The 20829-nt window shown below is 38.8% G+C and overlaps 2 protein-coding genes and 1 long non-coding RNA gene across 6 annotated transcripts in view; 2 read left to right on the forward strand and 1 right to left on the reverse strand.

Moving 5' to 3' along the window:
* The first annotated feature begins 370 nt into the window (after positions 1-370).
* On the forward strand, positions 371-10063 carry LOC118383533 (uncharacterized). Of its 3 annotated transcripts, XM_052527200.1 has the most exons (15): positions 371-518; positions 853-879; positions 3407-3694; positions 3967-4248; positions 5828-6157; positions 6299-6355; positions 7030-7053; positions 7760-7816; positions 7930-8022; positions 8136-8154; positions 8265-8296; positions 8570-8610; positions 9244-9310; positions 9687-9727; positions 9887-10063. In XM_052527200.1, exons 1-15 carry the CDS (start codon positions 461-463, stop codon positions 9917-9919), a joined length of 1449 nt encoding a protein of 482 aa, XP_052383160.1. In that variant the 5' UTR covers positions 371-460; the 3' UTR covers positions 9920-10063. The 3 variants fall into 3 exon arrangements, 2 of the variants coding, with proteins under 2 accessions (XP_052383160.1, XP_052383161.1); XR_008144635.1 differs by lacking the exons at positions 9687-9727; positions 9887-10063 and adding an exon at positions 8377-8439 and having other exon boundaries at positions 9244-9307; XM_052527201.1 differs by lacking the exons at positions 8570-8610; positions 9244-9310; positions 9687-9727; positions 9887-10063 and adding an exon at positions 8377-8560.
* Positions 4897-16950, reverse strand: LOC127932228 (uncharacterized). Its single transcript, XR_008144637.1, has 2 exons — positions 16871-16950; positions 4897-5912 (listed from the first exon to the last, which is right to left on the reverse strand). It is a non-coding gene; the product is annotated as an uncharacterized LOC127932228 (long non-coding RNA).
* The window catches only part of LOC118372821 (uncharacterized), a 68915-nt gene continuing 59565 nt past the window's right edge, over positions 11480-20829 (forward strand). The window contains exons 1-8 of one of the 2 annotated variants that reach the window (XM_052527195.1): positions 11480-11633; positions 11953-11979; positions 14703-14990; positions 15251-15532; positions 16786-17097; positions 17395-17451; positions 17981-18043; positions 18183-18236. In XM_052527195.1, the coding sequence (XP_052383155.1) occupies positions 11576-11633; positions 11953-11979; positions 14703-14990; positions 15251-15532; positions 16786-17097; positions 17395-17451; positions 17981-18043; positions 18183-18236 (1141 nt within the window). In that variant the 5' untranslated portion in view covers positions 11480-11575. The remainder of the gene's footprint in view (positions 11634-11952; positions 11980-14702; positions 14991-15250; positions 15533-16785; positions 17098-17394; positions 17452-17980; positions 18044-18182; positions 18237-20829) is intronic. The other variant, XM_052527196.1, reaches the window with a different exon arrangement.

The raw sequence follows: 20829 nt of genomic DNA on the forward strand, positions 1-20829 counted from the left end.
TGGCGTATTATTAAACATGACTCACCAAACATAAATGAAATATGAAAACCCTTCTACATTTTAGAGATTCTAAAACTCTCAACCACAAATGCAGGGTTTTGCAGTTAAACTTTGTGCAGGTGTTAAAAAGTTGAAGATAAATATTTTTCTCAGAAAGACAAGTTAGTTTGTTGGTTTAAAAAATCAAATTATCGGCAATAATGATACAAAATAACATCTGTTAAAGACAGACCGCTTTAGAACCTAAACATAATTACTGATACATGATTCTGAATGTTCAGCCTCCTTGTCCTCTGCAACATGACATTATCCCATAGTTGCCATATGAGACATCTGTGGTTTTCCTGTGAACAAGCTCTACATCTGCATTTCTGTTGAAACAACAGTTAATCTTTGTCCCAGTCACTGCCACCATCTTCTGTGAAGTCAGACTAACAGTATGTATGTAGCTGTCTAAAAAATGACATTGTTCATCCCTGATATGGCTGGTCGTCTGTTTTTGCTCATCCTCCTTTTCGGTGAGTTATTTTTCCTCCCATCTGTTTGTGCTACAGGATATTCCATTATTCTTTCCCCTCTTTTAGTCTTTTACTTTAGGAACTCTTAATATTTCAACATGTTATGGTTATAATGAGTGTGTCTTATTCCATTGATCATCCTATTGGTTTATATTTCTCTGTCATTATTTTACATTTTGTACAGATAGGAATGACCACTGCTTGATAACATGGCTGTGAATGCATTACAGACTGTTCTGCTTCGCCAGCTTGTGTAAAGTGTTCCCATCTCATGTTTTCTTATTTTTCATAATGGCAAAAAGAGCATGATAATGACCCATTTTGTTATGTCTAGATACCTTCCAGTACCTCAAAGCCAAAGGTCAGTATTATTATTATAAATTTAAAGCTGCAATATGTAACCTTTTGGGCTACCAGACAAAACAACGGGTTACCAAAAAATTCAAATAATGATTAACATATTTTCAATAATAACGTTATTTTGATTAACTTATTCATACGATTTCATCCTTCCACGAGATGCTGTATACACTGGGTATACAAAACATCAACATGACATAGACTGACCAGGAAAATCCAGGTGAAAGTCACTTGTTAAAGTCACTTAAATCAGTAAATAGATGAAGGGGAGGAGACAGGTTAAAGATATGGATTGTGTATGTGTGCTATTCAGAGGGGGAAAGGGCAAGACACAATATTTAAGTGCCTTTGAACAGGGTATGGTAGAAGGTGCCAGAACTGCATCAGTGCTGGGTTTTTCACACTCAACAGTTTCCTGTGTGTATCAAGAATGGTCCACCACCCTAAGGACATCCTGCCAACTTGACACAACTGTGGGAAGGATTGAAGTCACAATTGGTCATCACCCCTGTGGAATGCTTTCGACACATTGTTAAATCCATGCCCCGACTGTTTGGTATATTCAGTGTAATCCTGACACAAATCTAGGGTTGGTACCCAAGGCAGCTGGTCGATCCATGACGGCTGTCAACGTTCTTATTCCTTGCTTGCTTGCTAACACTGTTAACACTGTCACGTCAAACAGTGCAGCCAGAATAACAGCAAAGAAGCTGTATTTGCATTTCTTTAAGCTGTTTTCTATATATTTTCTAGGGGGATACATCCATAACAATGAGCTTATGACTCGATGCGAGGTTTCGCCTGGCATAGAAAATGTGCTCTCTCTCCAGGACATTATTCAGTGGAGCTACACCACTTCCAACTGAAGCTGGAATGACAGTAAACTAGCTGCATTTCGTGTTTTTCTATTGGCATTTCTTTGAATATATCCATAAAAATGATACTCTTTCATGATTTTGACTGGCTAAGAAAAGCTGCCAGACTCTCTCATCCCGACACATTCGTTCATTACTATGTGACAGCTGGAGATGATCAAAATTCAATATTGAAACAATGTTGCAAATGTCGGAGACAGACAGCAAGGTGAATACAAATCTACACTGTTGAAAAACAAATGCCAGTCTAAAATAAATGGGATATAATATCTAAATGCTTTTTACAGTAGAGATCAAGTTTATAAATTGCCTGGCTGGGCTGATGAGATATTAGATTGAGCAGTCAAATGGAATAGTGAATAGACCATTTTTTTGTGTTTGCAAGTGTTGCTGCCCTCCTGCGGCAACGTTTGCAAAGACAAAAAATATCCACTATGGTGACAGAACATGGGGGAGTTTTTCTAGACGCCAACAAAAAAAAGCCTCTATTTAAATGTTGCATAAGAGTGCATCTCACACTACTTTTGGATTGAAATTGGAGTTTAAGGCTCGTATGAATGACCTGCTTAATATAATGTTTGTGTCATCATCGCGAATCAACTGCATTATACTTCAAAATAACATACTTCAACCAGTAAAATGTCTCTTTTGCTACATCCTATGGCCATGTCAGTGAGTGTTTAGCATTCTAGCTAACAACTTGCTGCATCCAAAATAGTTATTTTACAAAGATCACAACAGAATATAATTTTAGCGACTGTTCAAGCAAGAATCAAAACATCATTGTCAGGGTAGGAGAGCCCCCCAAAAGTTATTTTGTTTCGAACTAATAAAAACGTAGGCTATGTTGAATGGGCGCAGATGGAGTGGTTTTCTTACTGCAGCCAAGAGTCACGCGCATCTGTATGTGATGTCAGTGTGTCGTTCACTGGAAAGTATGGAACGTCATTTTGGTCATTGCATTTCAATAAAGATACACGTGAAATATCACTGTTTGAAGCATCAAATAACAATATTTGAAGGGTCAAATCAGCTTGTTGACCAATCAGGACCTGGATATGACTGTACATCACATAATCATTTCACACGTTTGTTACTTTTTTATGTAGTTATTACAGATTGATTACACTATCACTGTATTTCATATGTCACAGTGATTCACCGATATGTGTGATGCTGGTAAAGTTTTGTCTTGTGCACCTGCCGCTGCAGCACAAGCGCAGACACACCTCCCCAAGCTCTGGGACAGTTCTGGTCAGAAAGAAATCCATCACTTCCGTTGTTTGGCTGTGCCCATTTAGCAACGTTCCAAAATGAGCATATGTCCTGGTGGAAGGATGAAAATAAAACACATTTACTCAGAACAATACTACGTCTTTAATGAAAGACATGTCCTTCATCTTTTGTTTAAATGTTGGCAACCGTTTTACAAATGCCAAATGTCCATCGAAGCCGAGGATTATTGTGTGATAACTCCCTCCTAAGGGCTGTTCCTGGCACGGGCTCTCATTGTTTATTTATTGCAGTGTCTGAATTGTTTTTCTCTTTCAAACTCATAATATTACGTGGTACATTATCTGTATGAGTCGTTAAACATTGAAAATGAATTTATAATTCAATTAAAAAAGACACTCCATCTCTCTGATCTCACAGATCTTCCTCAGCCCAGTCTAACAGTGATTCCTGCAGTCATCAAAGAGAGAGACACAGTTCAGCTGAACTGTCAGACTCCTCCATCTGTCTCTGAGTGTTACTTCAAAATAGAGGGGAAAGTAGAATTCACCCTTCCATCACCCTGTCAACAGACACTCACAGGAACACTACTGGTGAGGTGGACAGGTCAGAGTTCACCAGCTGAGGTCAAAATACAATGTCAGTACAGTGCTACAGGTTCACAGTTTAGATCCATATACAGTGAGCCTTCAACAGTCACAATTACGGGTAAGAAGACTATTTGAATGGTTGTAAACTATGTACTGATGTGCCATCATTACCATATTCCTCTTGGGATATGTTATCATACGGTGTGTTGTCATAATCTATTACATAAAGCAATCAAGCAATATATTATATCTCCTTAATTTCCCATACTGTCGCTGCATAAAGATATTGACTCAAGATCCTTAAGTCTGAAATAACAAGGAGGGATTAGTCTGTCAGTAAATTTCTCAAAACCACAAAATGCTAAATGCTTAATTCCCCTATTCTCACAGACCTTCCTCAGCTGACAGTGAATTCTACAGTCATCAGAGAGACAGAATCAGTTCAGCTGAGTTGTGAGACTCCTCCATCTCTCCCTGTGTCTCACTGTTACTTCAACATAGAGGGGGGGAAGAATCTTCCAGACTCATTGTGTACTCAGACAATAACAGGAACTGAGCTGCACAAGAGGTCTGGTCCAACATTTCCAGCTGTGGTCAAAGTGACGTGTTACTACACTGTATGGAAGTCTCACACATCTCCTTTTAGTGACCCTGTCTCAGTCACTGTTCTGGGTAAGTAGGTGGTATAAACAATGATACACTTCACTGTTATACCGTATTAATTATGCTCGTTCTGAAAATGAGATCTTCTGTCGTATTTCCTAAACGTCTTCATTTCACATAATGATAGGATTTACTGTACTTTGTACAAACATAAATGCTGACATAGTTGAATATTTTATTAATGTATTTTCCATACTGTTAGTATGTATGGATTATCTGTAATGTTTTTTAAAAACGTTCAAACTGACAGTCAGTTCTACAGTCATCAGAGAGAGACTCAGTTCGGCTGAGCTGTCAGACTCCTCCATCTGGTTCTGTGTCTCAGTGTTACCTAAACCCTCACCCTGTACGAGGTCACTCACAGGGACTGAGCTGCTCTCGTGGGCAGGTCAAAGTTCATCTGTTGAGATCACTGAGATGTTTTTACACAGTAGAAACTTACTATACATCGACGCACAGTGGTTCTGTCTCTCTTACTATTCTTGGTAAGAAATTATTATTCAGATTGTCTTAAATGATTCTGTTTAAATCACAATCTCATCCAATGTCATTTCAAAATGTTTGTTGTGAAGACATTAAATCCCTAGAATATTTGAAATGTTTATGTCAAAAGTAGAGTTCTTAGATCCCACGCAAACAACCACAGAGAGGCCAAAGTACAATCAAAGGTTCTTTATAAACTATTAGAAACATGTAAATAGTCTGGGATTTAGGGTTGTAGGCTAACTAGAAGCAACGGGACAAACTAACACAGCGGTTGACTCCCGATTGGTGGCCAATGTTCATTCTGGTCCTTCCCGAGCAGGGTTTGTTTGTTCGGTTTTCCCCGAGCAGGATTAGTTCGGCTCTACCCGAACAGGGTTCGGCTCTTCCTGCTGAGCAGGGATCGTTAGTCGATGGCTGGTCTGGTAGTCAATTGCTGGTTTGGTGTTCAGTGGTAGGTCGCCTTCTGTCCCTCACTCTGCACCGGCCTGGCTGTGTATTAGAGTTGGGTGTAGCGGCGTCAAGCGTGTCCCCCGTGTCTGTAGTTGTGGGGGACAGAAAACATACAATTAGAGCATGTACTGGCCAACAATTGGGGTCACACACGCGTTCGAAACAAGCACTTTCCTTTAGTAGTGTTATAAAGAGCTTTGTGATTTGTGTCTTTCCCACAGCAGGCGACCAGCGGAAACGAGAAGCAAGTCGGTCGAGATGTCCCTGGTTCAGTTCCTTTTTAACTCTAGTTCTGGGGAGTGTTTAGCAATTTGTTTAGGGAGGGAGAAGGTGATAGAGAATCATCTCAATGTCAGTTTAGTCTGTGTTCATTTTTGGAATCACAGCACACCATACAAGCAAGCAAAATAGTCCATGCAAATCAATTTGATTCACCCGTGAGAATGTAAGGAAGTAAGTGAAAGGCAATCGTTGTAAATGCACAGCACACAAGATTAAATGGCACTCATAAATAGGAATGATATCAAATAAGACATGCTGATACGTAATATAAAGAGAATGGCAGGCTCTAGTTTAGTAAGAGTGTCACTTGTGACATACACATTACATTCAAAGAGTGATGCAAAAAGGAATCTCTGTCCTTTCCTAACAGATCCAAAACCAGACATTACAATCAAATTTGATGAGGACTTCAACATCATCTGTTTGATTCCTGGATCCGTCAGTCCTGACACCACCTGTAACCTGTATGTTGGAGAGGAGAGTCAGCCATCCTTCACAGCACCGATCAAGTCATCTCAGCATCCGGAAAGCCGGAAAGCCATCTCAGCATCCGGACAGCAGTTCTGTCAATTCATCCCAAAACATAGTGATCTGATCAGTTGTCTACAGTCAGTGAGGCGTAAGGAGGTGAGCTGTGACTACAGATTGAGCTCAGGACCAAACTCTCTCTCTCCACGCAGTGATGGGTACAGCTTTACACGTGAGTCATTATCTAAACAAATATATCAGTGCTGCAGGTCTTCATGATCTGACTCAGTTTGATTTTAGCATCTTCTTAGTATGACTATATTAATTCTGACCAACAAACTAAATACCACATTTCAATCCCAACTGATTTTAGATCTGGTGGGAGTTCACATCAGCGATCCAACAACTATACAGACACCTTCTATAGCAGGTAGACTACACATTTGTGCTTTTATAGTGTGTCACTGCTTTTATTTTTAAAGCAAACACAAGTTTCAGCAATAAGAATAGTTGTGTTAATGTGTAAATGAAGCTGTTCTGTTAGATAATTAAGCTGTTCTATAGATATTATGACACAAGCCTCAACACCAACGTCTGGGATAATCAGCACAAGTATTATAATGTCTGTGTTCATCTAGTCGAGTGTTTAGATCGTATCTCGTATCTATACGCTGTTAGATAACATGGTGACTTTATTCTAAGAAGCTGTCAACAACAATCAACACCTTATCTGTCCTGATTATAAGCCTTGTGTTCACCTTATGAATTGGATTATCTATCTCTATAATGAGGAGAAATATAATCTACCAGGGCAGGAAGCAATCTGTCAGTAGTGATTTTATAGTCCTACTTTTCCCACTTTGAATAGACAAGTCATGAAGGTATTTCAAAAGGCCAACAACACCATGATGATCATTAATACAATCATTAATAAAATGCTATGGGCCTCTAAATGACCACCTCTGCAAATAGTAATTATACAGTCAAAGGTTTAGATTACGGGCCTGTAAAATTAATTGACCCAAATGTGAATGTAAAACCTTATTCTTGTGTGATCATATTGCTTCCCACTCGTTTCAACTGTTACTTGTACCTTTACCCCAGACACCACACTGACACCAACTACCAGTAAGTAGATCTTCCAATTTGAACTTAGTTTGCAAATACAATATCTTTGTTCACATTCATTCACTAAAGCTCTGACTGGTTAACTAATAGATGTATTCATAGCTGCTTGTAATTTCAGTCCAGATTTTTAACCACTTTTAGTCCATCTGATTTGTAGGTAATGTGTAGTGTACTTCTCTCTTCATGCTTATCGAAAGACCTTAGATATTACATTAACTTTCATTTGTTCTTGTGTAATATGAGTAATGTCTTCTCACCAGGTTTGACCTCCCCTTTGACTCCTAGCAGGGCAGTGAATCCTTCATCAGTTCTCCCAATCATCTTTATCTAGTTAGCAAATATAAGTAAAACAAATAGAGTAGCTTTATCTTCTCCATGTTTTGATATCGCAAATTTGTCTCATTACAAAAAGAGGTTGATATTCGATTGATTAAAATCAACCCATTTAGATGTATTTTCGTATAATCAGATCCAATGATTTGCTTTGCATCAGGGTTGACTGTTTGCTGTACTTTGACCACTGACACCCCAGCGAGTCCAACTGAAATATTTTTGTCTATTAAAGCATAGACCAATTTTGCAAATATAGCCAAATGTAAATTCAGTCAAAGCTTTAGAATTAATCAAACAATTTGTCTCCTTAGAAATATTTACATAACTCTGTCCTTCTCTTTGTTAACTGTCCTTCTCTCTTGCATGTGACCAGGAGGTCAAAGCTCCACAGAAAGTGAAGTGGAATCAAACAGTCAAGAAAGCATTCTGGGTAAGAATCCTTTTCTAGCTGTCTTTTCTCACACATGAAAGCAGAGCTGTGTACATTTTCTTAGAAGAACAAGAACTAATGACCTCTCGTGATGTCATCATGTCACCAAATAGTGGGGCAATTATGGCAGGCAGCATTGGGTGTGGCTTCTGGAGTGGGCGTGTTCCTGGTAGGATTGACAGCTGTCTGTTTCTGCAGGAGGACCAGTGAGTACATTTGATTCTGCAAAACAAATCATTTCAACATTTACTCATTTTGATCATATTGTATAGGTTAGACTATATTCAATTTAATTAATTTAACTGCATTTGTTTTTCAGAGAAAACCAATTCTCTGAGGTAAGAATTCCCTTGTGAATATGATTCAGATTGTATCAACCTTTAGTTCTGTATTGTCCATGATGAGATATTCTTACCACAACCTTCTTATATACTTTTATGTTGTACAGACCTACAGCCAGACAGGATGATCACAGACAATGTATGTTCCAAAACAAAATACATCAAACATACACACATATTCCTAGGATAGGATAAAGTAATCCTTCTCCCCCTTAAAAGATTTAGATGCACTATTGTAAAGTGGCTGTTCCACTGGAGGTCATAAGGTGAATGCACCAATTTGTAAGTCGCTCTGGATAAGAGCATCTGCTAAATGACTTAAATGTAATGTAAATGTAACATACGACTTATAGAACTATATACACGCATGTACAAACACTGTAATCCCATTTTCATTGTGTTTCTGTTGTAGATGATTTGGTGTCTGTGGGAGCGGTGAGCAGCGGAGTCATGGTGATTATTCTACATTACAGTGGAATCTGTACACATGTACTCCTCTGACAGAGGAGGCTGGTGGGATGAGTTATAGGAGGACAGGATCATTTTAATGGCTGGAATGGAATTAATGGAACAGAGTCAAATAAATCAAACACATTGAAACTACGTGTTTGACTCCATTCCATTAATTCCATTTCAACAATTACAATGAGCCCGTCCTCATATAACTCCGCTCACCAGCATCCTCTGACTGTCTGATCTGAGGATCAAGACCTTAATGTTACATTAGTAGTGCTTCAACATATGAATGTTCAAAGTATCAAATTAACAGCTGTATTTATTTACAGATTTATATGGCTATTAATTATCAAATAAGATGTTTATCCGAAGAAATAATTTCTTAATACATTAATTAATGTTAAACCTTGTAAATGTGTTCCTAAGTAGGTAGAGTTTTTAGTCTTATAAACTATTTTTGATCAAATAACCTACATCTTGCATTGGACATGTGTAGACCTCAAAACCCACAAACACTTCCTGTGATACAAAGGAGGGTGCAGTTCATTTCTCGAGTTAGAGAATAGAATAGAAAGACAGTTTGTTACGACTGGAGGATAAAAAGTCTCTTCTCCCTCTCTCCACTTACAGGTTGATTCAGGAGATGCTGGAATCGATTCTCAGATGACTTATGTACTGTACGCATTCATGCCCTCAGGTTTGTCCCTCAGAACTCAGAACCATCTGCACGTGCACAGCTACTGTACATGCTTAAACTTTGGGCCTAACCATATCAACCTTATCAAAACGCATATATGACACTTAAAACAGAAATGAATGTGTCAGAGCATCGTGAGAATAGAGCTGTAGATCTTCAGGGGGGTTTGAGACATGAGGAGAAGTGTGAAATGACATCAAGCCTTGTTACTTGCACTTCTTCTGTTTGGCTGTTAGTAACGCAATAGGTCAAACTTGACTAAATAACACACATGCAATGTCGACATGTGAAATACACATGATCCCCCTCAAACACACACTCATACATACATACACAACCTATTACTCATGGAATTGTCTTTCTCTGTGATGTGCAGGTCCCGTTGATGTGGATTCACAGGCATTTGCAAATAAACATGTAAGTACTGCACAAATAATTGCATGGAGTATAGATATATCGTTGTACAATTCATTGTATTATATTGTTATATTATTATATGTAGCATTGTTTTCACAGACAGACTGACTAGAGGATAAAATTATCTCTCTCTCTCTCTCACTTCTGACAACACTTTAGTGGCTCCCGAGTGGCACTGCATCTCAGTGCTAGAGGCGTCACAACAGACACCCTGGTTCAAATCCAGGCTGTTTCACAGCAGGCCGTGATTGGGAGTCCCATAGGGCGGCATACAATTGTCCGGGTTTGGCCGGTGTAGGCAGTAAATAAGAATTTGTTCTTAACTGACTTGCCTAGTTAAATAAAGGTTAAAAAAACTTTTTTAAAGTCTCTCTCACTGTTTTTTATGACTTTCAGTTTAAGATTGGTGTTACATCCTCATAAAATTTCCCTTATGAATTACATTTACTGTAATGTAGATTCGAAGCCCTCAAGTGAATCTGTTTCTTTCCTCTAGTTTGATATGTACCATGTATACAGCTCAATCCCCGACAGACCAGCAACCTCAGCCCAGCCGGATGGGTTGTACAGTCTGCAGACACACTGAAACTACACCTCTGGCTTTCTGTATCTGTCTCACACATCTCACACAAATACATTCTTTCCCACACGACATCCTTGGTTTATCACACATCCAGTTAGTGTAAATAAGTTGATTAACTGGTTTCTGTTACATGTCTATCCATAATATCTGTTACTTTTTAAATATTTTTTATTTCGGAGGGGTCCGGTGCATATTCCCCTTTGAGCATTTGTCTTATTTCTTCCCCCTAGTAAATGTTAAATCTACTGTAATTATGTACATTATGTTGACTGTGAGATACCTCCTTCCATAGCGGTTGGATATAATTAATTTCCTATTGGGCAAAACATAATCTAAAGCACAACCAAAACAAACTGCAAATGCATCCAACAAGTTTGTTGAGTCACAAGCTTGATGTATTTATTGGGTGCAAAGAATATAGGACCAAAATATTAAATGTTTGACTACCTGAATACACCATAAATGAGTTTGTCCAAATATTTAACACAGCATTTGCAACCTTCCGGTTACTAGTCCAACGCTCTAACCACTAGGCTACCCTGCCAAATGTGGGGTCTATATAGATAAAGTGCTTTTATAACTAAATGGTAAAACATACAATGCCTTCAGAAGGTCTTCACACCCCTTGACGTTTTCCACATTTTGTTGTGTTACACACTTCAAGCAAAGCACGCGGTTTATCTGAACTGGCGCTGAAATGTAGGTACCAGACAGAGCAGTAAAGGTTAACTGATCAGTCCGAGTAGTGTGAACTCGCTTTTTCTTCTCTCCTCCGTTCCTTCCTTCCATCCTTTCCTTTCCTTTACTGGGTTTATCAGTTTACCGTCACTGCTCTGGCATATTATTAAACGTGACTCACCAAACAAATGAAATATGAAAACCCTTGCAGGGTTTTTGTAGTTAAACATTGTACAGCTGTTAAAAACTTTAAACAAAAAGTCGAATGTAAATATTTTTCTCCGAAAGACAAGTTAGTTTGTTGGTTTTGAAATGGAATTGCCTGCAATAGTGATACAAAATACAATTGGTTGAAGACAGGAAGCTTTAGAACCTAAAAATCATAACCGATAAATTATTCTGAATGTTCAGCCTCCTTGTCCTCTGCAACATGACATTAGCCCACAGTTGTCATATGAGACATCTGTGGTTTTCCTGTGAACAAGCTCCACATCTGCTTTTCTATTGAAACATTTCATCTTTGTCCCAGTCACTGCCACCATCTTCTGTGAAGTCAGACTAACAGTATGTATGTAGCTGTCTAAAAAATGACATTGTTCATCCCTGATATGGCTGGTCGTCTGTTTTTGCTCATCCTCCTTTTCGGTGAGTTATTTCTCCATTCCATCATGCTTGTGCTGCAGGTTATTCCATTCTTCTTTCCCCTCTTTTAGTCTTTTACTTTAGGAACTCTTAATATTTCAACATGTTATGGTTATAATACGTGTGTCTTATTCCATTGATCATCCTAGTGATTATTTTACATTTTGTACAGATAAGAATGACCACTGCTTAATAACATGGCTGTGAATGCAATACAGACTGTTCTGCTTCGCCAGCTTGTGTAAAGTGATTCCATCTCATGTTTTCTTATTTTTCATAATGGCAAAAAGAGCATGATAATGACCCATTTTGTTATGTCTAGATACCTTCCAGTACCTCAAAGCCAAAGGTCAGTATCATTATTATGAATTTAAAGCTGCAATATGTAACTTTTTGGACTACCAGACAAAACAACGGATTACCAAAATATTCAAATAATGGTTGACATATTTTCAATAAAAACGTTATTTTGATGAATTCATCCATACGATTTCATCCTTCCATGAGCTGCTGTATACAAAACATAACATGGCATAGACTGATCAGGCAAATCCAGATGAAAGCTATGATCCCTTATTGATGTCACTTGTTAAAGCCACTTAAATCAGTAAATAGATGAAGGGGAGGAGACAGTTTAAAGACATGGATTGTGTATGTGTGCTATTCAGAGGGGGAAAGGGCAAGACACAATATTTAAGTGCCTTTGAACAGGGTATGGTAGAAGGTGCCAGAACTGCATCAGTGCTGGGTTTTTCACGCTCAACAGTTTCCTGTGTGTATCAAGAATGGTCCACCACCCTAAGGACATCCTGCCAACTTGACACAACTGTGGGAAGGATTGGAGTCAACATGGGTCAGCATCCCTGTGGAATGAGACAGACAGCAAGATGAATACAAATCTCCGCTATTGAAAACCAAATGCCAGTCTAAAATACATGGGATATAATATCTAAATGCTTTTTACAGTGGAGATCAAGATAATAAATTGCCTGGCTGGGCTATTGAGATAGTAGATTGAGCAGTCAAATGGAATAGTAAAATAGACAATTTTTTGTGTTTGCAAACGTTGCTCCCATTGCCCTCGTGCGGCAACGTTTACAAACACACAAAAATGGTCTATTCACCATTCCATTTGACTGCTCAATCCACTATGGTGACAGAACGGAACGCCAACAAAATAAAGCCTCTATTTACATGTTGCACATGAGTGAATTTCACACTACTTTTGGATTATAATTGGAATTTAAGGGTCGTACGAAAGTCCTGCTTAATATAATGTTTGTGTCATCATTGTAAATCAAATGCATTATACTTAAAAATAACTTCAACATCAACCGGTAAAATGTCTCTTTGGCTATCTTTGGCTGCAGCCTATGGCCATGTCAGTGAGTGTTTAGCATTCTGGCTAACAACTTGATGCACCCCAAAATAGTTGTTTTACATAAATCACAACCAAAATATAATCTTAGTGACTGTTCAAGCAAGAATCAACACATCATTGTAAGCGTAGGAGAGCCCCCAAAAGTTATTTTGTTTAGAATAATAAAAATGTAAATCTAGGCTATGTTGAATGTGAGCAGATGGCGTGGCTTTCTAACTGCAGCCAAGAGTCACGCGCATCTGTACGTGACGTCAGTGTGTCGTGCACTGGAAAGTATCAATTTTTTTTGTCACATAGACAAAGTTAGCAGATGTTAATGTGAGTGGAGCGAAATGCTTGTGCTTCTAGTTCCGACAATGCAGTAATAACCAACGAGTAATCTAACTAACAATTCCAAAACTACTACCTTATACACACAAGTGTAAAGGGATAAAGAATATGTACATAAAGCTATATGAATGACTGATGGTACAGAACGGCATAGGCAAGATGCAGTAGATGGTATCGAGTACAGTATATACATATGAGATGAGTAATGTAGGGTATGTAAACATTATATTAAGTGGCATTGTTTAAAGTGGCGAGTGATACATTTTTTACATCAATTTTCCATTATTAAAGTGGCTGGAGTTGAGTCAGTATGTTGGCAGCAGCCACTCAATGTTAGTGGTGGCTGTTTAACAGTCTGATGGCCTTGAGATAGAAGCTGTTTTCAGTCTCTCGGTCCCTGCTTTGATGCACCTGTACTGACCTCGCCTTCTGGATGATAGGGGGGTGAACAGGCAGTGGTTCGGGTGGTTGTTGTCTTTGATGATCTTTATGGCCTTCCTGTGACATAGGGTGGTATAGGTGTCCTGGAAGGCAGGTAGTTTGCCCCCGGTGATGCGTTGTGCAGACCTCACTACCCTCTGGAGAACTTTACAGTTGGGGGCAGAGCAGTTGCCGTACAGCCCGACAGGATGCTCTCGATTGTGCATCTGTAAAAGTATGGAACTCCATTTGGGTCGTTGCATTTCCAAAAAATACACGTGAAATAACACTGTTTGATGCGTCAAATCAGCTTGTTGACCAATCAGGACCTAGATATGACTGTACGTCAAATAATAAATTAACACGTTTGTTACTTTTTTACGTAGTTATTACAGATTGATTACACTATCACTTGTATTTCATATGTCACAGTGATTCACCGATATGTGTGATGCTGGTAAAGTTTTGTCTTGTGCACCTGCCGCTGCAGCACAAGCGCAGACACACCTCCCCAAGCTCTGGGACAGTTCTGTTCAGAAAGAAATCCATCACTTCCGTTGTTTGGCTGTGCCCATTTAGCAACGTTCCAAAATGTGCATATGTCCTGGTGAAAGGATGTAAATAAAACACATTTAGTCAGAACAATAATACGTCTTGAATGAAAGACATGTCCTTAATCTTTATTTAAAAGTTGGAAACCGTTTTACAAAAGCAAAATGTCCATCAAAGCCGAGGATTCTTGTGTGATAACTCTCTCCTAAGGGCTGTTCCTGGCACGGGCTCTCATTATTTATTGCTTAAATAGACAACAGTGTCTGAATTGTTTTCTCTTTCAAACTCATATACTATTAAGTTGTACATTATCTGTATGAGTAGTTAAACATTGAAAATGAATGTATAATTCAATTAAAAGACACTCCATCATCCCACTGATCTCACAGATCTTCATCAGCCCAGTCTAACAGTGATTCCTGCAGTCATCAAAGAGAGAGACTCAGTTCAGCTGAACTGTCAGACTCCTCCATCTGTCTCTGAGTGTTACTTTCAAATGACTGGGCAAGTGGAATTCACCCTTCCATCACCCTGTCAACAGACACTCCCAGGAAGACTACTGGTGAGGTGGACAGGTCAGAGTTCACCAGCTGAGGTCAAAATCCAATGTCAGTACAGTGCTAATGGTTCACAGTTTAGATCCATACACAGTGAGCCTTCAACAGTCACAATTCAGGGTAAGAAGACTATTTGAATGGTTGTAAACAATGTACTGTTGTGCCATCATTACCATGTTCCTCTTGGGATATATTATCATACTGTGTGTTGTCATAATCTATTACGTGAAACAATCCAGCAATATATTATATCTCCTTAATTTCCCATACTGTCGCTGCATAAAGTAATTGACTCAAGATCCTTAAGCCTGAAATAACAAGGAGGGATTAGTCTGTCAAAACCACTAAATGCTAAATGCTTAATTCCCCTATTCTCACAGACATTCCCCAGCTGACAGTGAGTTCTACAGTCATCAGAGAAACAGAATCAGTTCAGCTGAGTTGTGAGACTCCTCCATCTCTGCCTGTGTCTCACTGTTACTTCAACATAGAGGTGGGGAAGAATCTTTCAGACTCATTGTGTACTCAGACAATAACAGGAACTGAGCTGCTCAAGAGGTCTGGTCCAACATTTCCAGCTGTGGTCAAAGTGACGTGTTACTACACTGTATGGAAGTCTCACACATCTCCTTTTAGTGACCCTGTCTCAGTCACTGTTCTGGGTAAGTAGGTGGTTTAAAAAATCCTAAACACTCACCCTGTACAAAGTCACTCACGGGGACTGAGCTGCTCTCATTGGCAGGTCATAGTTCATCTGCTGAGATCAAACTGAGATGTTTTTACACAGTAGAAACTTGCTATCCATCGATGCACAGTGGTTCTGTCTCTCTTACTATTCTTTGTAAGACATGTTATATTCAGATTGTCTTGAATGATTCTGTTTAAGTCACAATCTCATCCAATGTCATTTCAAAATAGTTGTTGTGAAGACAATAAATATTTGAAGTGTAAATGTCAAAAGTAGAGTTCTAAGATCCCACGGCAAACAACCACAGAGAGGCAAAAGTACAATCAAAGGTTACAAGTACAATCAAATGTTCTTTATAAACTCAGTAATACACAGTATCACTACGGTCCTATTAGAAATGTATAAATAGGCTGGGATTTAGGGCTGTAGGCTAACTTGAAGCAACGGGCCAAACTAACACATTTACATTTTACATTCAAGTCATTTAGCAGACGCTCTTATCCAGAGCGACTTACAAATTGGTGCATTCACCTTATGACATCCAGTGGAACAGCCACTTTACAATAGTGCATCTAAATCTTTTAAGGGGACACAGCAGTTGCTTCCCGATCGGTGGCCAATGTTCATTCGGGTCCTTCCGAGCAGGGTTTGTTCATTCGTTTCTACCCGAGCAGGATTAGTTTGGCTCTACCCGAACAGGGTTCGGCTCTTCCTCCCGAGCAGGGAAAGGGACATCTGTGGAATGACTGCACACCAAACAAGCAAGCAAAATTGTCCATGCGATTCAATTTGATTCAATTTGATTTCACATGTGAGAATGTTAAGGAATTAAGAGAAAGGCAATCGTTGTAAACACACAGCACACAGCACCACTGCAGGGGTGGCAGGGTAGCCTTGTGATTAGAGCGTTGGACTAGTAACCGAAAGGTTGCAAGTTCAAATCACCCAGCTGACAATGTACAAATCTGTCTGTCTGCCACTGAACAGGCAGTTTACCCACTGTTCCTAGGCCGTCATTGAAAATAAGAATTTGTTCTTAACTGACTTGCCTAGTTAAATAAAGATAAATTAAAATGGCACTCATAAATAGGAATGATATCAAATAAGACATGCTGATACGTAATATAAAGAGAATGGCAGGCTCTAGTTTAGTAAGTGTCACTTGTGACATATCCATTACATTCTAATAGAGTGATGCAAAAATGAGTCTCTGTCCTTTCCCAACAGATCCAAAACCAGACATTACAGTCCATTTAGATAAGGACTTCACCATCATCTGTTTGATTCATGGATCCTTAAGTCCTGACACCACCTGTAACCTGTATGTTGGAGAGGAGAGTCAGCCATCCTTCACAGCACCGATCAAGAAGAGAAAAGCCACCTCAGCATCCGGAGAGCAGTTCTGTCAATTCACTCCAAAACATAGTGATCTGATCAGTCGTCTACGGTCAGTGAGGCGTAAGGAGGTGAGCTGTGACTACAGAGTGAGCTCAGGACCAAACTCTCTCTCTCCACGCAGTGATGGGTACAGCTTTACATGTGAGTCATTATCTAAAATTACAAATATATCATTATCTCTGGTGCTGCCTCCCTACCACAGGTCTTCCTGCCCAGTCAAAACTGTTCGTTGCTCTGGCCCCCCAAGTTTGATTTTAGCATCTTCTTTAGAATACCTGATAGGATAAATTAATCCTTCTGACCAACAAACTAAAGTGGCTGTTCCACTGGATGTCATAAGGTGAATGCACATTTCAATCTTAAATGTAAATGTAAATTATATCATTTTAGATCTGACCAACAAACTAAATACCACATTTCAATCCCAAATTATTTTAGATCTGGTGGGAGTTCACATCAGCGATCCAACAACTATACAGACAGCTTCTATAGCAGGTAGACTACACATTTGTGCTTTTAAGGTGTCACTGCAGTTATTTTAAAGCAACACAAGTTTCAGCAATAAGAATAGTTGTGTTAATGTGTAAATGAAGCTGTTCTGTTAGATAATTAAGCTGTTGTATAGATATGACACAAGCCTCAACACCAATGTCTGGGATAATCAGCACAAGTATTATAATGTCTGTGTTCATCTAGTTGAGTGTTTAGATCGTATCTATACTCTGTTAGGCTTCTGCTGTTAGATAACATGGTGACTTTATTCTAAGAAGCTGTCAACCACAATCAACACCTTATCTGTCCTGAAAGCCTTGATCACCTTATGAATTGGTGTTATCATCTCTATAATGAGGAGAAATATAATCTACCAGGGCAGGAAGCAATCTGTCCGTAGTGATTTTATAGTCCTACTTTTTCCACTTTAATAGACAAGTCATGAAGGTATTTCAAAAGGCCAACAACACCATGATGATCATTAATACAATCATTAATAAAATGCTAATTTCAGTATTATGTGTTTTCTCAGTGAGTTTGACTCCAGGTCCTAGGTCTACTTTGCCGCCCAGCACGACAGTGAGTCCTACAGAAGGTGTGTTGGGCCTCTAAATGACCACCTCTGCAAATAGTAATTATACAGTCAAAGGTTTAGATTACGGGCCTGTAAAATTAATTGACCCAAATGTGAACGTAAAACCTTATTCTTGTGTGATCATATTGCTTCCCACTAGTTTCAACTGTTACTTGTACCTTTACCCCAGACACCACACTGACACCAACTACCAGTAAGTAGATCCTCCAATTTTAACTTAGTTTGCAAATACAATATCTTTGTTCACATTCATTCACTAAAGCTCTGACTGGTTAACTAATAGATGTATTCATAGCTGCTTGTAATTTCAGTCCAGATTTTTAACCACTTTTAGTCCATCTGATTTGTAGGTAATGTGTAGTGTACTTCTCTCTTCATGCTTATTGAAAGACCTTAGATATTACATTAACTTTCATTTGTTCTTGTGTAATATGAGTAATGTCTTCTCACCAGGTTTGACCTCACCTTTGACTCCTAGCAGGGCAGTGAATCCTTCATCAGTTCTCCCAATCATCTTTATCTAGTTAGCAAATATAAGTAAAACAAATAGAGTAGCTTTATCTTCTCCATGTTTTGATATCGCAAATTTGCCTCATTACAAAAAGAGGTTGATATTTGATTGATTAAAATCAACCCATTTAGATGTATTTTCGTATAATCAGATCCAATGATTTGCTTTGCATCAGGGTCGACTGTTTGCTGTACTTTGACCACTGACACCCCAGCGAGTCCAACTGAAATATTTTTGTCTATTAAAGCATAGACCAATTTTGCAAATATAGCCAAATGTAAATTCAGTCAAAGCTTTAGAATTAATCAAACAATTTGTCTCCTTAGAAATATTTACATAACTCTGTCCTTCTCTTTGTTAACTGTCCTTCTCTCTTGCATGTGACCAGGAGGTCAAAGCTCCACAGAAAGTGAAGTGGAATCAAAGAGTCAAGAAAGCATTCTGGGTAAGAATCCTTTTCTAGCTGTCTTTTCTCACACATGAAAGCAGAGCTGTGCACATTTTCTTAGAAGAACAAGAGCTAATGACCTCTCCTGATGTCATCATGTCATCAAATAGTGGGGCAATTATGGCAGGCAGCATTGAGTGTGGCTTCTGGAGTGTTCCTGGTAGGATTGACAGCTGTCTGTTTCTGCAGGAGGACCAGTGAGTACATTTGATTCTGCAAAACAAATCATTTCAACATTTACTAATTTTTATCATATTGTATAGGTTGGACTATATTCAATTTAATTAATTTAACTGCATTTGTTTTTCAGAGAAAACCAATTCTCTGAGGTAAGAATTCCCTTGTGAATATGATGCAGATTGTATCAACCTTTAGTTCTGTATTGTCCATGATGAGATGTTCTTACCACAACCTTCTTATATACTTTTATGTTGTACAGACCTACAGCCAGACAGGATGATCACAGACAATGTACGTTCCAAACAAAATACATCAAACATACACACACATATGACTTACAGAACTATATACACGCATGTACAAACACTGTAATCCCATTTTCATTGTGTTTCTGTTGTAGATGATTTGGTGTCTATGGGAGCGGTGAGCAGCGGAGTCATGGTGATTATTCTACATTACAGGGGAATCTGTACACATGTACCCCTCTGACAGAGGAGGCTGGTGGGATGAGTTATAGGAGGACAGGCTCATTGTAATGGCTGGAATGGAATTAATGGGACGGAGTCAAACACATTGAAACTACATGTTTGACTCCATTCCATTAATTCCATTTCAACAATTACAATGAGCCCGTCCTCCTATAACTCCTCTCACCAGCATCCTCTGCCCTCTGACTGTCTGATCTGAGGAACAAGACCTTAATGTTACATTAGTAGTGCTTCAACATATGAATGTTCAAAGTATCAAACTAACAGCTGTATTTATATGGTAATATTTATAATTACAATATAAAGATGGATGTATTATTTATATTTTGTATTTATTACAAAATACGATGTTCTTCACCAGAAATAATTTCTTAATACATTAATTCATGTTAAACCTTGTAAATGTGTTCCTAAGTAGGTACAGAGTTTAGTCGTATAAACTATTTTTGATTGCATTGGACATGTGTAGACCTCAGAATGACACAAATCCGACGAACACTTCCTGTGATACAAAGGAGGGTGCCGTTCATGTCACGAGTTAGAGAATAGAATAGACAGACAGTTTTTAGACTGGAGGATAAAAAGTCTCTATTTTCTCTCTTATCTTCTCCCTCTTTCTCCACTACAGGTGGATTCAGGAGATGCTGGAATCGATTCTCAGATCACTTCTGTACTGTCCACGTTCATGCCCTCAGGTTTGTCCCTCAGATCTCGGGACCATCTGCAAGTGCACAGCTGCTGTACATGCTTAAACTTTGGGCCTAACCATATCAACCTTATCAAAACGCATATATAACACTTAAAACAGAAATGAATGTGTCAGAGCATCGTGAGAATAGAGCTTTAGATCTGCAGTGGGGTTTGAGACATGAGGAGAAGTGTGAAATGACATCAAGCCTTGTTACTTGCACTTCTGTTTGGCTGTTACGAATGGAATAGGGCAAACTCGACGAAGTAACACACATGCAATGTAGACATGTAATATACACATGATCCCACCTCAAACACACACTCATACATACATATCTTCACAAAAAAATACAGTTTTATATCTTTATGTTTGGAGCCTGAAATGTGGCAAAAGGTCGCAAAGTTCAAGGGGGCCGAATACTTTCGCAAGGCACTGTACATACACAACCTCTTACTCATGGAATTGTCT

This window comes from Oncorhynchus keta, chromosome 10 (assembly GCF_023373465.1).
Source record: "Oncorhynchus keta strain PuntledgeMale-10-30-2019 chromosome 10, Oket_V2, whole genome shotgun sequence".
Lineage (NCBI taxonomy): Eukaryota > Metazoa > Chordata > Actinopteri > Salmoniformes > Salmonidae > Oncorhynchus > Oncorhynchus keta.

Excerpts from the sequence above, each read along its gene's own strand:
- LOC118383533 (XM_052527200.1), top strand. The coding sequence starts at position 461 with ATGACATTGTTCATCCCTGATATGGCTGGTCGTCTGTTTTTGCTCATC. Across the intron at positions 8,297-8,569 it reads ACAGGATGATCACAGACAAT|ATGATTTGGTGTCTGTGGGA; the intron begins GTATGTTCCAAA and ends TTTCTGTTGTAG. Across the intron at positions 9,311-9,686 it reads GTACGCATTCATGCCCTCAG|GTCCCGTTGATGTGGATTCA; the intron begins GTTTGTCCCTCA and ends TGTGATGTGCAG.